The sequence below is a fragment of the Carcharodon carcharias genome, chromosome 10 (assembly GCF_017639515.1).
Source record: "Carcharodon carcharias isolate sCarCar2 chromosome 10, sCarCar2.pri, whole genome shotgun sequence".
In the NCBI taxonomy this organism is placed as follows: Eukaryota; Metazoa; Chordata; class Chondrichthyes; order Lamniformes; family Lamnidae; genus Carcharodon; species Carcharodon carcharias.
Genome location: NC_054476.1, coordinates 9952876 through 9969209, shown reverse-complemented (window position 1 = coordinate 9969209; position 16334 = coordinate 9952876). Strand labels below are relative to the sequence as shown.

Below are 16334 nucleotides of genomic sequence, written 5' to 3'. Positions count from 1 at the left end.
TTTTTGAAGCCTGCCCATCAACATCCTGAGAAAATATGTTGCACGTTGTGCTACAGCGTTGGAAGAAATACGCTAGCCAGAAGGTCAAAACACACTGATGAGTGTTCACTGTGTGTTTATTACATATTTCAAAGTAAAAAGGTACATCACTTTTGTGGTTAGACACTCACCATATCCATTTCAGAGGTTTACATGGATAATTACAGCACAGCTCCATGCCTGAGGTGCTTTGAAGAAGATGGGTTTCACTTTGCTGGGGAATGTTTTCAGGTGCGCTATGGGCTGTAACACTCGGTACAATAAAGAGTTGGAAATCAAATGGCATCGACGCGGCCTGGGTCTGTATTGTCTCAGCGTAGGTCTCCCCCAACCATGTACAGAAAAAACATTCCTATAGCACCTTTCATGATCAAAGAATATCCAAAAGCCCCTTAAAACCGATGAAGCACTTTTGAAGTATGGTCTTCATTGTAACATAGAGAAACATGGCACCCAATTTACGAACATCATGTTCCTTCACTGTCGCTGGGTCAAAATCCTGGAACCCCCCCCCCCCCCCCAATGGTGTTTTACACCACATGGCCTGCAGCGGTTCAAGAAGTCAGCTCACTACCACTTTCTCCAAGGTGATTAGGGCAATCAGTGCTGGTCTGTGCAGCGATGCCTACATCCCTTGGATGAACAATAAAAAAAACGTCCTCACTAACAGTAATCCGGTAGTGACCAGATATATCTGTTTTCGGTGAAGTTGGCTAAGTGATAACCATTGTCCATGACACCAGGAGAATTCCCCTGCTCTTCTTAGAGTAGAGGCGTGGGATCTTTCACCTTCACCTGAGGGGGCAAACAGGGCTTTGGTTTAATGCCTCGGCTGAAAGAAGGCATCTCTCAACCGTGGCGCACTCCCCCGATGTTGCCTTGAAGCGTCGGCCTCGATTTTTGTGCTCAAACGTTGGGAGTATGAGCTGAACCTATAATCTTCTTACAGAGCTGAGAGTGGTGACCCTGCGCCAGAGCTAATACCCGATGGAATGCTTGTATATGTATCAACTGTTAAGCCAATCTGTCATTTTTTCCAGTACAGCTTTGCAAACAGAATGAACCCATTAAAAAGGGGTTTCGGTGTTTTGGTTTACAAACTCTCCTGTTCATGTAAGCTACAAATCCGCAAATTCTTTCTCTGGCTCTTTCTTCTTCTGTTCTGGGCCACATAATCTTAACGCTAGCCAAGGGGCCAAAGCGTCCAAACTCCTGACACATTTGGGGCCTGAACTTCCACGGACTGGCAATCACTTTTTTTTACCTTGGACCCTCTCCCCAGCCTGCCTCGCCTGAGCTTCTAACTCAGGCCGGGCGAGAACTGTGCAGGTCAGGACGCTCTCCAGAGGCCTTCAGTCCAAGGCTGGGGAGTTGGAGGCAAGGAGACCACCTCCCCTTTTTTTAACAGCATCAGCTGCTTGGGGAGAAGGTAGGTTCATCAGGTAATCGGTTAGAATTTGGTGTGTGTGTGTGTGTGTGTGTGTGTGTGTGTGGGGGGGGGGGTGGTGGTTGGGCACTCGGTGGGGGGGGTTGGACAGTCGGTGTGGGGGGTGGGGTTGGGGATGGACAGGGGGAGTAGTCAGGGGGGGTTGGGGGAGTCTCCTGGGTGTTCAGTGGAGTCCTGTGGGGGTGGTTGGGGGTGTACCATGGGGCAAGTGGAGTGGGTCCTGTTGAGGGGCGGTAGGGGGGGAGTGGCGGGTCAGTGTGGGTCTGTACAATAGTTACCCAGAAGCTCAAAAATGTTTTAATTCTTCTAACTTGCTCTGGATAGGTTTTGGTATCAGACAATTGGAACCACTAGAAGTTTGCAATTTAAATCACATTTTCAGATGGTTCCCAGTGTCTGGCCCATCGGAAGCTTGTAGTTCCCAGGCAATTGCCATGCTTGGGAACTTCCGGGGGTCAGGGAGGGGGGGGAATAGGGGTACCCAGCGATTCTTTGAGGGGGTTACCCCGCTCGTTACACTTCCCTGGAGCTCGGAAGTTAAGGCCCATACTCCGTGTTAATAAATCAGTGTCTAAAAGCTTTCCAATACCTCAGTCAGTAAGTATACTGTATAGCGTGACAATGATGCATTCACGATAGGAGGTACCTCTGTGAGTTGAATTAGTCAGTCAGTCTCGACGATGCCTGAGCATCCCTTGATTTAGGGAGGGTGAAAATATAAAGTGCTTCTGTTGCCTCATCTTAATTATTAACAACTAATGCAGTTTTACGGTGGGGTGATTTGCTGGCTCCTGTTTCACCTCCTTGTCCTGGTAATACTATTACTTCATCCGAACAGGTCATAAAATATAAAGCAACTAAGCAATAGTATTCAAACAACTTTAACATAGCTGGGCCCTTTGTATGTATTTAACAGGGGGTCAGCTTAGGTGGCTGCACATTTTAAAAACTTATATGCCAAACTGGAGAACAATAAAAATTGAAACGTTCTTTAAAAGTCAATCTGAAATGCCTTGCCCTCAACACTTCAACCCAATGCTTTTAATTGTTAGTTTTTATGTACTTACGCACGTGAATATCTGTCCGTAGAGAGCATCATTATGTCAAACTTGTTACTTTCTATTGTTACTTTCTGAAGCTTGTGTTTAGTCAGGAGTAAGCAGACCCCCAGCACTTCTAAAGCATAGGCCAGCTTACCAATGACATCGAGGCCCCAACATCGGGAGGAAATATGCGGCGCTGCCACACGCAGGTGAATGTCGGGACTGCCGCATGAGGTTTACGGGCATCAGCCAATCAGGCGGCTGCCATCCTGCTCAGTTCAGTGGCCTGGGCCCAGGAGCCGCTGGTTCGATCGGAGGGTCAGCGGCACCACCGGAGGGTCAGCGGCCACTGCTGGGGGAGGCAGGCGGGGGGGGGTGGGGGGCCCCGAAGCTGACGGCAGGTGGGACAGAAAATAATCGAAGGCCTGAGAGCTGGAGGGGAAACTGCCCCCCACCCCCCACCCCCCCCCCACACACACCGGAGATATCGTTGGGGGGCTGAGGTGCTGCCCTCCCTGGCCAGGCCCCTCCATCCAGCCGGTGGCCTCCCCATGCAGTTGCGGTGGGTGGGCGGGTGGGCGGTGGGGGGGGGTGGGGGGAGTTGATCTGCTGTCGATAAAGTGCCAAAGGCATGGCAAAACGGCCCTAAACAGAATTTGTACATACAAAAACTGGCTGCCCACCTCCTTTGGGGTGGGCAGGTCTGCCCACTTCCGATCCCCCATTGACACTAAAATGCCCCCAACCGCGCGACCGCATCGGGGAGCTGATCCGAGCCGGCTCCCAGCGATTTTCCCAGCCCCCCCCCCCCACCCCCCAACTTTTCCCTTCCCTCCACCCGGCAGCCAGTAAAACTCAGCCCAGTGGTTTGCAGATGAACGCTGACTTGGGAAGATCACAAAGCGGCTTAAGGCTTTGGCTGAAGATTCAGGTCTCTAAGGAGACTTTTGTAGGTGGTGAGAATTGTTGAAAAGGAGGAAGAAAATTCCAGAGCCATAGGGTATGTCACTGGTGGTGGAGCGAACTGAGGGATGGTCATAATGTTCCAGAGCTGGAGAGAGAAGGGTGTGAACTGGCACATAGGGAGGGAGGTGTTGCTGAAGCACAATGGTTCCACAGTGTCAATACATTGCCAAAATGCTGGGGCAATAGTGGCAACATTTTAAAATTACAGCTACACCATTCAGGAGCGCAATTAAAAATCACTTTTTTTTTTTACACAAAGGACAATGGGAATGTGGAATTCTCTCCCCCTACAAGGCCGTGGATGCTTTATCAAGATTTTCAACCGAAAATTTCAAGACTGGAATTGACAGAATTTTTATTTGATCAGGGTATAAATAGACAGAGGTGAAAGATGGAGCTGAGCCATGCCAGAACAGGTATGAGATGCTGGAATGGACTAAGTTCCTGTATCACTAACAGCTGCAGTTTCCCCGTCATTTAAATGTAAATTATGTATTCCTTTGAGGGCTGATCTATTCATTTGTAGTTTTGTTCCTTCATTTGTAGTTCTGTTCCAAATAGAATAAAGGATTGACTAATATTTCAGATGGTTCACTCTCTCATCTTCTGTCGTAACATAATTGTCCCAGAGGATTGGAAAACTGCCAATGTAACACCCTTATGCAAAAAGGAAGGGATCAAAAAACAGGTAACCATAGGCCAGTTAGCTTCACAACTGTCATTGGGAAAATGTTAGAGTATATTATAAAGGATGTAATAGCAGAGCATTTAGAAATGCATAATATAATCAAGCAGAGTCAGCATAGCTATATGAAAGGGAAATCATGCCTGACAAACTTATTAGAATTCTTTGAGGAGGTAACAAGCCAGGATAGATAAAGGGGAACCAGTAGATGTAACATATTTGGATTTCCAAAAGGCATTTGATAAGGTACTGCACATAAGGTTACTTAATAATATAAGAGCCCATGGTGTTGGGGGTAGTATATTAGCATGGATAGAGTATTGGCTAACGAATAGAAGACAGAGAGTTGGGATAAAGGGCCATTTTTCAAGATGGCAACCTGTAACTAGTGGAGTGCCACAGGGATCAGTGCTGGGGCCATAATTATTTACAATACATATTAATAACCTAGAGGTGAGTGCGAGAGGAGGACCTAAAGAGCAGGAGTTTACCTGTGAGGGAGCGGAGCGGCTGTATAAAGAGCGGGAGCGGAGTTTACTCAACCCAGGCACTCGGCAGTGCTGGAATTAGAAAGGAGTGACGTCAGGACAAGGGAGAGAGCTGATTGGTAGGTAATGGGTAAGTTGCTCTCTTCCACTTTAAAGCAACGTTACAGAAAGTAAGAGTTTCAGCATTTGTTTTTTTTTTAAAGAAAAACTAAATAGTTTTCTACTTGGCTTAAATTTAAGGAAATAGTTTTTGTTTGTTTTAATTAAAAGACTATGGCAAGGGAGCTCAGTCCCGTGTAATGTGCGGCCTGCAGCATGTGGGAATCCTTAGACACACCTTGCAGTCTGGATGACCACATGTGCAGGAAGAGCCACCGGCTTGACCAGCCTGAGCAACAGGTTTCAGGGCTTGCGCGTCAGCTGGAGACACAGCGGCGTATCCGCGAGGCTGAGGGTTACGTGGATAGCACTTTTTTTTAGATGTGGTCACTCTGCATCTTAAGGAAGTGCAGTTGAGAGGAAATGAGTAACCACCAGTCAGAAGAAGGGAGGCAGGCAGGTAGTCAGGAAAGCCCCAGAGTGCATCTCACTCAAGAACCGTTTTCCTGTATTGGAAAGCAATGAGAGTGAAGGTTCCTCTGGAGAGTGCAGCCAGAGTCACGTTCACGGCACTGTGGGTGGCTCAGCTACTCAAAGTGGGAGGAGTAAGAGAGCAAGAGCAATACTGGTAGGAGACTCAATAGTGAGGTGTGCAGACAGGTGCTTCTGCGGCCGTAGACATGACTCCAGGATGGTGTGTTGCCTCCCTGGTGCCAGGGTCAAGGGTGTCACAGAAAGGCTGCAGGGCATTCTGAAGGGGGAGGATGAACAGTCAGAGTGTGGTTCACATTGGTACCAACGACATAGGTAGAAAGAGGGGTGAGGTTCTGCAACAAGAATTTTGGGAGCTAGGTAGCAGATTAAAAAGCAGGACCTCAAAGGTTGTAATCTCTGAGTCACTCCCTGTGCCATGTGCTAGTGAGTATAAGAATAGGAGGATAGAGAGGATGAATGTGTGGCTGAAGAGATGTGAAGGAGGCTTTAGCTTCCTGGATCACTGGCGAAGGTGGGTCTGTACAAATCTGATGGGTTACACCTGAACTGGAAGGGAACCAACACCCCTGCAGGGAGGTTTGCTAGTGCTGTTGGTGGGGGGTGGAAGGAGGGGTGGTATTAAACTAATTTGGCAGGGGAATGGGATCCAGAGTGGAGGTATAGTAGAGGTTGATGCACAGCCAAATATAGAAGAGAAAATAAGTCAGTTTGGAAGGCAGAGGAAATATAGACCTGTTAAGGCACAAGGGAATAATGCAAGGTTGGATTGCATTTATTTTAATGCAACGAGTCTTACAAGTCAGACAGATGAATCGAATGTGTTGATTAACACATGGGAATATGATATTGTTGCTATCACAAAGACATGGTTGAGGAAAGGGCAGGACTGGCAGCTCAATATTCCAGGGTATAGAATCTTCAGGTGTGACGGGGGGTGGGGTGTTAAAGAGGAGGTGGCACTATTGCACTATTGATCAAGGAGTCAATTACTGCAGGAAGGAGGGATGGTATCTTAGAAAGTTCCTCGAATGAGGCCACATGGATAGAACTTAAAAATAAAAAGGGGGCAATCACTTTGCTGGGAGTGTACTACAGGGCTTCAAACAGTCAGCGGGAGATAGAGGAGCAAGTATGTAGGCAAATCTCAGCGAAATGTAAAAATAATAGCGTAATAATAGTAGGGAATTCCAACTTCCCCAAAATTAACTGGGATAGTCTTAGTTTGAAAGCCTTAGAGAAGATGGAATTCTTAAAGTGCACCCAAGAGAGCTTTTTGAACCAGCACATAGAAAGTCCTACAAGAGAAGGGGCGGTACTAGACCTAAACTTAGGGAACAAAGCCAGGAAAGTGGTAGAAGTGTCAGTGGAGGAGCAATTCGAGGATAGTGACCATAACTCTGTAAGATTTAAGATAGTTTTGTAGAAAGACAAAGATGGACCGGATAGAAAGGTTCTGAATTGGGGGAAGGCCGATTTCAATATGATAAGTCAGTTCCTGGTCAAAGTGGACTGGGAGCAGCTACTTATAGAAAAGTCTACATCAGACCAGTAGGAGTCATTCAAAAATGAAATAGTGAGACTTCGGGGCCAACATGTCCCCGTAAAGGTGAAGGGTAGGATCAACAAGTCCAGGGAACCCTGGATGTCAAGAGATATAGAGGATTGGATAAGGATAAAAAGGAGTCTTATGGCAGATACAAAGGGTTGAAAACAGTGGAAGCCTTAGAAGAGTATAGAAATTGTAGGGGATACTTAAAAAAGTAATTAGGAGAACGAAGTCGGGCATGAGAAAACACTGGCGGGCAAGATAAAGGAAAACCCCAAGGCATTTTATAAATATATTAAGGGCAAGAGGATAGCCAAGAAAAGAGTAGGGCCCATTAGGGACCAAAGTGACAAAATGTGCGAGGAGCCAGAGGATGTGGGTGAGGTTTTAAATGATTACTTTTCATCTGTGTTCACTATGTAGATGTAGAAATCAGGGAGGGAGATTGTGATATACTTGAATGAATTAGCATTGAAAGGGAGGAGGTATTAGTGGTTTTAGCAGGCATAAAATGGAGAAATCCCCAGGTCCATGGTGAAACATATCCTAGGCTGCTATGTGAGGCAAGGGAGGAGATAGCAGGGGCTCTGACATTAATTTTCAAATCCCCTCTGGCCACAGGGGAGGTGCCAGAGGTCAGGACAGTGAATATGGTGCCATTATTCAAGAAGGGTAGTAGGGATAAACCAGGCAATTACAGACCAGTGAGTCTAACATCAGTGGTAGCGAAACTATTGGAAAAATTTCTGAGGGACAGGATTAATCTCCACTTGGAGATGCAGGGATTAATCAGGGGTGGTCAGCATTGGCTTTGTCAGGGGGAGATCATGTCTAACAAATTTGATTGAACTTTTTGAGGAGGTGACTATTTGTGTAGATGCGGGTAGTGTAGTTGATGAAGTCTACATGGACTACGGTAAGGCTTTTGACAAGGTCCCACATGGGAGACTGGTCAAGTAGGTAAGAGCCCATGGGCTCCAGGGCAATTTGGCAAATTGGACCCAAAATTGGTTTAGTGGCAGGAGGCAGAGGGTGATGGTCGAAGGTTGTTTTTGCAATTGGAAGCCTTTGATGAGTGATGTATCAAAGGGATTGGTGCTGGGACCCTTGCTGTTTGTTGTGTACGCTAATGATTTAGACGTGAATATAGAAGGTATGATCAGTAAGTTCGCAGATGACATGAAAATTGGTGGTGTCATAAATCATGAGGAGGAAAGCCTTCAATTACAGGGTGATATAGATGGGCTGGTAAGATGGGCAGAGCAGCGGCAAATGGAATTTAATCCTGAGAAGTGTGAGGTGATGCATTTTGGGAGGACTAACAGAGCAAGGGAATACACAATGAATGGTAGGACCCTTGGAACAGAGGGTCAGAGGGACCTTGGTGTACATGTCCATAGGTCCTTGAAGGCAACAGCAGAGATAGATAAGGTGGTTAAGAAGGCATATAGGACATTTGCCTTTATTAGCCAAGGCACAGAATACAAGAGGAGGGAGGTTATGTTGGAGCTGTATAAAATGCTAGTTAGGCCAGATTGTGAATACAATTGTCATCAATCAGTGATTTAGTTAGCAAATGTACCAAAATACAGAAATCAAAAAAGGTGACAATCCTTTATAAAACTGACAACTCAAATAACAGCATACAACTGAAAGTAATGCAGGTAGTGCTGGACTATTGGCAACTGTTGCAAGGCTCTGCAGACAGGGTTGGGATATGTACCTTAATGACGCTGGTCAGGTCATTAGATTTCTTCCTGCTTACCTTCTAGGTAATGGAAGCATTCCCTAACACCAGATTCCACTGCTTCTGTGTAATTTGCCATAACATCAGATGACCATCTGTGGGCAACAGTTCCTCTTTCTAGCTTCCCAACCTTCTCCATCAGCGCCCCTGTGCCATCACCTATAAACCAGGAGACCTGGCTACAGTCTTCTCAAAATTGCGTTAAAAAAATGCTTTGCAAAGTTCCAGCTAGAACAAAATGGGTCTCCCTTTTAACAAGTGTGCCCGTGTCCCCCACCCCCAACCACCCCTCCACCCCCAATCTTCCTCACCTGATTTCCTCTCGCTCTGTCCAACGGGCAAGAGGAAATTCTATTCCATTAGTATCATGTCACTATTGCAGCTACTTTAAGGAGGTCTTGTGGTGCAGTGGGTAGCATCCCTGTTTCTGAGTCTTGAAGCTCTGATTTCAAATCCCACCCCAGGACTTGATGGCAATGGAGAGGTGTGTTCATAACATGACCAAATAGGTTGAGTATTAACTTCTGACATATGCTAATGGCAGACAGTAAGAGCAGGAGAAATTCCTGGTCAGCCATTTGATGGAAAGGAAAGTTGGAGCCCCTACCAAAGTTCCAGACTACAACACACATGTAAAGGTGCCTGTTACCACAGCAATGTGGGCTCCCTGAGTGAACAGTAACATTCCACCATCATCTCAGCTGTTGGGATTACAATAAACACCTGAGTTTTGTTTTTTGCCAACAAAACTAGCCGCACAGGTCACAAACTGCCCCACAATGTCCAAATCCACTTCTAATCCCAGTCTCAGCACTGACGATAAAGGGTCACAAAGCCACCCTCTGCCAGACTGAGATTTCTACAATTAAAAAGCTGGGAACCATCGCAGCTGGAGATTTGCAAACACTGCTGGCAGATGGGATAAAGACAAGCAATTGCAGTATGAAATAAGCTTCTTAGCCACTGCAGCACAGAGGTCACTTTGGTTCAGTTCACAATGTATTTACAGTGGAGCTATCATTACTATTCATACTAGAATGACAGGGGCAACAGTCTGATAATGGATTACTTATACAGTGACATATCTTCCACTGGTTCATAAAGGAAACAAACCTGTTGAGCTTTGAGACCATTTGTTTTAATTAAACGATAGCACCTTCCCACAAAATTCAGAACACGAATATTTCATCAGCTTCTTGATATACCCACCAAAGCCAATAAAATGATCAACTTCATTTTAATTTAATTCCTTGAGAAGGCCTGGGATGACAAACTGTCAAGATTTACAGGCGTAACTTGGAATTAGGTCAGCCTATATATTAAATTATTTAGCACCATGTTAAAAACTACCTTGAATCTAAAGAAGGCTTCTGCATTATTAAAAATTTCCTAATGGGTTTTCACTATAATGTACTGCAGAGCAGTAGGTTCAAACACACCAGTGTTCATTAATGCTTTACATGTATAATATGTATAATATATACAATATATATGTTATATATATATATATATATAGGAAAAAAAAATGCAACTGTTCCACAGAAATTTCGTTATTGCATTTTTAGTGGCTATGCATGAATAACTGAAAAATGTTGTAATGAATTGAATTAAAAATACAGCAAGTCCAAACAAAATAAAGATATTATCTGTCTGTAATGTTCAAGTTTATATTCTTGACTTGTAGGGAGAAGTGCCCTAGATGGCTGAGTGAGTAAAAGCACCAGAGTAGCACTGAACATACGACTGTAGTTTATCCTTCTATGGAAGCTCAACTGTGGACCTGCAACCCAAGAAGAGACAACTGCCCAAGTTTAATGTTCTCCTGCTGGACCTCGCGCCTAAGTATCGGGACTGCAAGTTTGAGACCGTGGTTGTCTGGCTGCTGATGTCCCAAGAGGAGGCCAGGTGCCAATTTTTCATGAGCACCCAACAAGTGGACTGACAGCAAAATCAGGGAGGAGACTCACGTGTCCGCACCCCTCAGCAGAATGGCTGCTCTGAGCCTGGGCCTGTTAAAGAGATAGGGCCCAAGGAAATTCCAAAGTGCAATGGGGGCCGAGCTCTGACGTATTGGACCTCTGTCGCCTCTCCCTGTGCCTGTTGTATATTAATTACCCAAGTACAGAGCAGAGTAAAATCTCCCTTTATTTACAGATCAGAAAGTGCTAGGTTCAGTTCTTAATCTGCGGTGATCTTAACTGGTAGAAATATAATGAACAGGGGAGAAGAGGATCAAAGCAAAACACTTGCAGGTACTGCAAGTCTGAAATAAAAACAGAAAATGCTGGAAATATACAGCAGGACTGGCGGCATTTATGGAGAGAGAAACAGAGTTAACATTTCAGGTCAATGACCTTTCTTCAGAACTGGAAAGGATTAAGAGATGTAACAGGGTTTAAGCAAGTCCAGAAGCAGGGATAAGAGGGAAGGGGAACAAGAACAAATTGTGATAAGGTGGAAGGCAGGAGGGATTATATGGGAAAACCTAACCCTTTCCAGTTCTGATGAACAGTCATTGACCTGAAACAAGCGAATCAATGTCTCTGATGCCCCCACCCATCCTGTTCAAACCTCTCCAAATGTTGATATGGAGGAAGGGCACCTGGGTGAAGTGTGAGAGGGTTTGCTGGAGAAGTTCTTGCAGCAAGAGTTCATTTTTTTTCAATATTCGTTTGTGGGATGTGGGCATCACTGGCAAGGCCACTAGTTGGTGCCCACCCCTAATTGGCCATGAGAGCAAGAAAGAGTTAATCATGTTGCAATGCGTCAGGAGTCCCATGTAGGCCAGACCAGGTAAGGGTGGCAGGTTTCCTTCCCTAAAGGGCATTAGTGAACCAGATGGGTTTTTAACAACAACAAAAAAAAATTTCATGGTTACCATTACTGAGACTAGCTTTTTACCTCAGATTTATTGTTAATTGAATTTAAATTCCACCAGCTGCTGTGGTGGGTTTTGAACCCCTGCCCTTTGAACATTAGCCTGGTTCTCTGGATTACTCACACCCCATGAACGGATAAAAAATTTTTTAAAAAACCAGAACCAAATGCAGATCATTGTTAGAACCTTATCTTTCATTGTTTATCATTGTTAGTATCCCGGAATCGATAACATTCTTCCTTGGGGGTTTTGATTCTTTTGAACCCTTTAAACCTATTCGTCACCTCATGTAAAAGTCTGAACGTCTTGATCATCTCCTTTAATGGAGGAAAAGACTGTAGTTTTCAGATTTCAAAGAAGTAACCAATGAAATCATTTGCCATCCTGTTCTCATGCCAACATATGCTTCCATGAGCAGTCTTCAAGGTTTTCAACTCTTCTTAGCATTTTAGAATTTCTTGCAATTGTGTTGAGCGTCCTCAGCTACCCTAGGTTCTTCCCTGCCCTCTGGTAAGCTTTCTGTGTTTCCGAGGTTTCTTGCATTTTCTCCAGTGGTGCCTGACGTACTTTTCTGCAGGACCCGTGAAGCCCGTTTCTCTTTCTTATTTCATTTTGATCATCTTGCCAACCATTCAAGTCATAATTTTTGAGATTATTTTTGCTAGTTACGTGTTCGTACTCATCTTTCACACCTTTCAAGGAATCCCACAATCATCAACAGAGGCACCAATCTGTTAGAGTTTCTCTCTCATACCCTTGTCGTCGGCCTTTCTCAAATTGTATACACGGGTATTGCTCCTCCACAGTTTTGAATTCCAAACCATATAAAACTTAATCATGTAACGGTCATGATCACAAAGAGCAAGCAAGCCATCCATTTTCTGTGTGCTGTAGGGCCACTTATCATCTTCAAGTCGAGTCTATTTGGACTTATTGGACATGAAACAATTACAAATTCAGATTCCAAAGCACCAGATCATTCTTGATGATATAGAGCATACTATAATGAAAATTCACTGGAAAATAGCCAACAAAAGATTGTATTGTTAAAATAATAATTAAAGTATCAGAGAGACCGAGAGACAGAAAGAAAGAGAGAAATCAACTGCAACAATAACTTTACCGAAACCACTGCACCAAGATTTAATCCAGTGAGGTGTCAGCATAGAACACAGATTAGTTTTCTGTAAGTGAATTGGTTACTTACTGCAGCCATCTTCATCACTATGGTCTCCACAGTCATTGTCCCCATCACATTGCCACTGGGCAGGTATACAGGTGCATTCGCCGAAGGCACTCACTGCACATGTGAAATGATTCCTGCCGCATGAGCATTCAATACTTCCTGATCCTGTTACACCTGCACAGACAAAAAAATCATTCTTGTGAATACAATGGAATGTTACTGAGAGATAAAGTTGTGGCAAAGTACCAGAATTGCTTAGTAATACATTTATTATCAGGGCCTTCTGTATATGGGATTAGAATTACAGCTTTGGGTGGAGGATAAATACCAAAAGAGCTTGGTTGAGCTTAACAGCCTGTTACAATTTAGTAATCTCTATGTAAGAATCAGATGCCAGTTAGAAAAAGAAACCTTTCCATTTTCCAAGCATACATGTACAAGAATCAGAAACAGCAACCAATAGCAAGTACCAATAAACAAAACGTGTAGCTTTATGTTGACACAATAAACCTGTTTGCCAGAAGGTTCAAAGAGATGAGGCCCATTAGAATAATGTGAATCTTCACATTATGGTCTTATTGTAACTCATGCTTGTACCGAAGAAGTAAAAATGGGTTGGGTTTCAACCAGACATACTGCCATCTAACTCCTGTATGCCAGGCTCATGCTGCCCTCAATTTATTTTGACTTTTTGAAATAAGTTATAGGCTATTGCTCTGGAAGTTGGAAAGTTTTGAATGGTATGCTGACCAAAAAGAAAACTGCCCCTTAGAGACTTTATTTCATATCTGAAAAAGCAGAAAATGCTTTAACAACAACTCCATTCTGCTGCCAGTGGTGTGGCTGTCAATTGTTTCATGTGAAGTGAAAGGGTCTCTTGAATTTTGCTGTAAAGAGAGACATGTTGTCTAAGCTTGTCGCCTTGCATATATCAGGACAAATGCAGGAATGCCAAATTTCAAAATGATCACAACAATTCATACTACAGGAGAAAAGGCGTCAAATGTCATCCACGGGCGCGGTCTGCCATGTTTGACCTCAGTCAACACCTCATTCTCCTGTGGTATAATCTGTTGTGATAGTTTGAAATTTGGCATTCTTGCATTTGCCCTGATGAGTGCAAGACAAAAGGCTTCAGCTATATGTCTCTCTTTTCAGGAACATGAAAGTACCTCTTTAAACGCTGCATTTGGTAAAATCCTACTATACAACTACAAATTGTACCAGATAACAGCCTGCAGAGATCGATCTATCATCACAAACTAGCTTATATCAGGATACAAGTAGTTTTGAACAAATTAAAATAAAAGGTGTGTATAACACAAATTTATTAACTCTCTAGGAAATTGGGAACAATGTACTAAATCCGAGTTGTACTGAGAATATGCATTTTTGTTCTATTTGGAACGCACTGTGGAATCTAACATTTACTTTGTAACATAATGACTAAGAGTCCATATTCGGCCAAAAGCCTCATCCTATACTGATTTCTGAAACTAGAAAGATCTGACTAAAAGGATTTAAATTAGCAGCGCTGTATGCCGCAAGCTGTTTCCCTGAACATAACTCTTAAACCTTCCCTAAAATAAAAGCAAAATACTGCAGATGCTGGAAATCCAAAGTAAAAACAGAAAGTGCTGGAAAATCTCAGCAGGTCCGGCAGCATCTTGTGGAGAGAGAGACACAGAGTTAACGTTTCGAGTCCGTATGACTCTTCTTCGGATTCCATTAGCTGGAAATGTTAACTCTCTCCACAGATGCTGCTGATTTTTCCCAGCACTTTCTGTTTTTATTTCTGATAGCTTCCCAAACTCCTCAGAAGTCCTGACAAAAAGTTGACACTTCAAGCAACCGTGAATCACACTGTAGATAGCGTTCACATTGATGGCTTTCTCTTCAGTGAGAAAGAAAGAGGATTTTATACAGTAAATGTGCTCCAGATCTCTTTAAAGCTGCTCATTATTTTGGATCTGCTACTGTTTAGAAACCGTCTCCAACAGGAAAGGAAATGGACAGCATCTTTAATCTCAAGGGCAATCTTATACAAATTGTGGTTTTGCTGTGGGCTGTCACAGCTTTTAGGGAAAAGACAAAGATTTATTTTTTTTCCACTCACATAGTCCATGTGTTCCTTCCATTGCATTCAATTACTGAACAGTAAAATTGAAAGGCTGATATCATAGACATATACTATATTGAGCTAGATCAATTCAATCTGCCAGATAGTGAAGAAAGCTAAACGTCACCCGTTCCTGCTGTCCAGCTACACTGTGTTTTCACTAATTAAACATGTCAGGATGAACTCCTTATAATTCAGTTTAAGTAGCTCTTACCAATGTCATTGTACACAAGATAGTAAGGAGCACTTAACAACAAGATGCAGAAGCTGAAGTTGGTAAAAATACTACACCGATTCTAGGGTTTGGAACTTGACACCCAGTTGAAACCCCAGTCCCGACCACGACGCCTGGATGAATTTTGGATCCCTCCCCCCATGCCTAAGCTGTATCAATTTGCAACACGATTTTTAAATGCTAATGCCCTAATTGGTCAAGGGATGGGCTCAATGACCAATGAGTGGCACCGAGCACCTCCAAGAGCTGCCTGATCGACATCGGCAGCAAAGGCAAGCGGCAGCCATGTTGGGGCCTGTCACTCTCTTGCCAATTAGAGCAAGAAGCTGCTCGGACAACCAGGAGGTCAAACATGGCGGAAAGCAGCCATGGAGGACAGGTAAAGGCGCAGCACTCGTCCCAGTGCTGGCTGGCCTCTCGAGTTTGATTTTGAAACAAATAAACTTAGTTGGGCACCATGACGAATACGGCAACTGTGCTCTAACATGTACAATACTATAATGGGCTCACCAGGGAAACAAATGAAAATTGCAATCCTGAGTGGGCAAGCCCTAGGGAGTTTAACGGCCGTTAAACGGTGCTGAGTGTTTTTCCCCTTGCCTCTCCCTAGATGGCCCTTTGAAACTTCAAAGCTGCGCTGAAAGTGTCAGGCTCCTGAAAGGACCTCGCGCTCACTGTTTCAATATCCCCGCCCACACCAGGTCCTGAACTTTTGGCCCTTTGAAAATCCTGCCCTAGAATTTTACATTTCATCTGCTGGCTTATTTCATTGCTGGGACAGAACCTTAACTTCCTTTAAAGTCAATTTTTATTATTATATAACTCTTAATTTCCTCTATATAATTATTGTGAATGTTTCTTCTGTACAATTTACTTACCCAAATCACTTGTGTTGCACTGATAATTCCCTGCTTCAACTTGGCAAACCTTTCAAATGTCACTCATTTTATTTGAAGATATGACCTAAGTTGATGCATGTCACTCAGAAATAAACATCCGAATGGAGGAAGATTTTCTCCGTCCTGTGGTCAAATCGTAAACCGCATATTGAGAGGAAATCCTCTCCACCATGTTATTAAAGAGATGCACACTCTGTCTCACTCTCCTCTTCACCCTAAATCTCCTGATAGCATTTCCCTTGACAGCTCTGGAACTTGGCTGTAAATCACGCCACAGCATTCTCACAGCTCCTATGCAATGTCAACAACATGCTGTTATTTACTTACTGTCCCTAGCATCTGCATGACAAGATTGTGGTGTAGTGGCTGTGTCACTGGGCTAGTAATCCAAAGGCCCAGGCGAATGCCCTGGGGACATGGGTTCAAATCTCACCAAGGCAGCTGGTGGGATTTACAATGAAT

The 16334-nt window shown here is 44.0% G+C and overlaps 1 protein-coding gene across 3 annotated transcripts in view; it reads right to left on the bottom strand.

Moving 5' to 3' along the window:
* Window positions 1–16334, bottom strand: part of lrp4 (low density lipoprotein receptor-related protein 4) — a 422664-nt gene that overhangs the window by 223909 nt on the left and 182421 nt on the right. For all 3 annotated transcript variants that reach the window (XM_041197751.1, XM_041197752.1, XM_041197754.1), the window contains exon 2: window positions 12641–12793. In XM_041197751.1, coding sequence (XP_041053685.1) covers window positions 12641–12793 — 153 coding nt within the window. The remainder of the gene's footprint in view (window positions 1–12640; window positions 12794–16334) is intronic.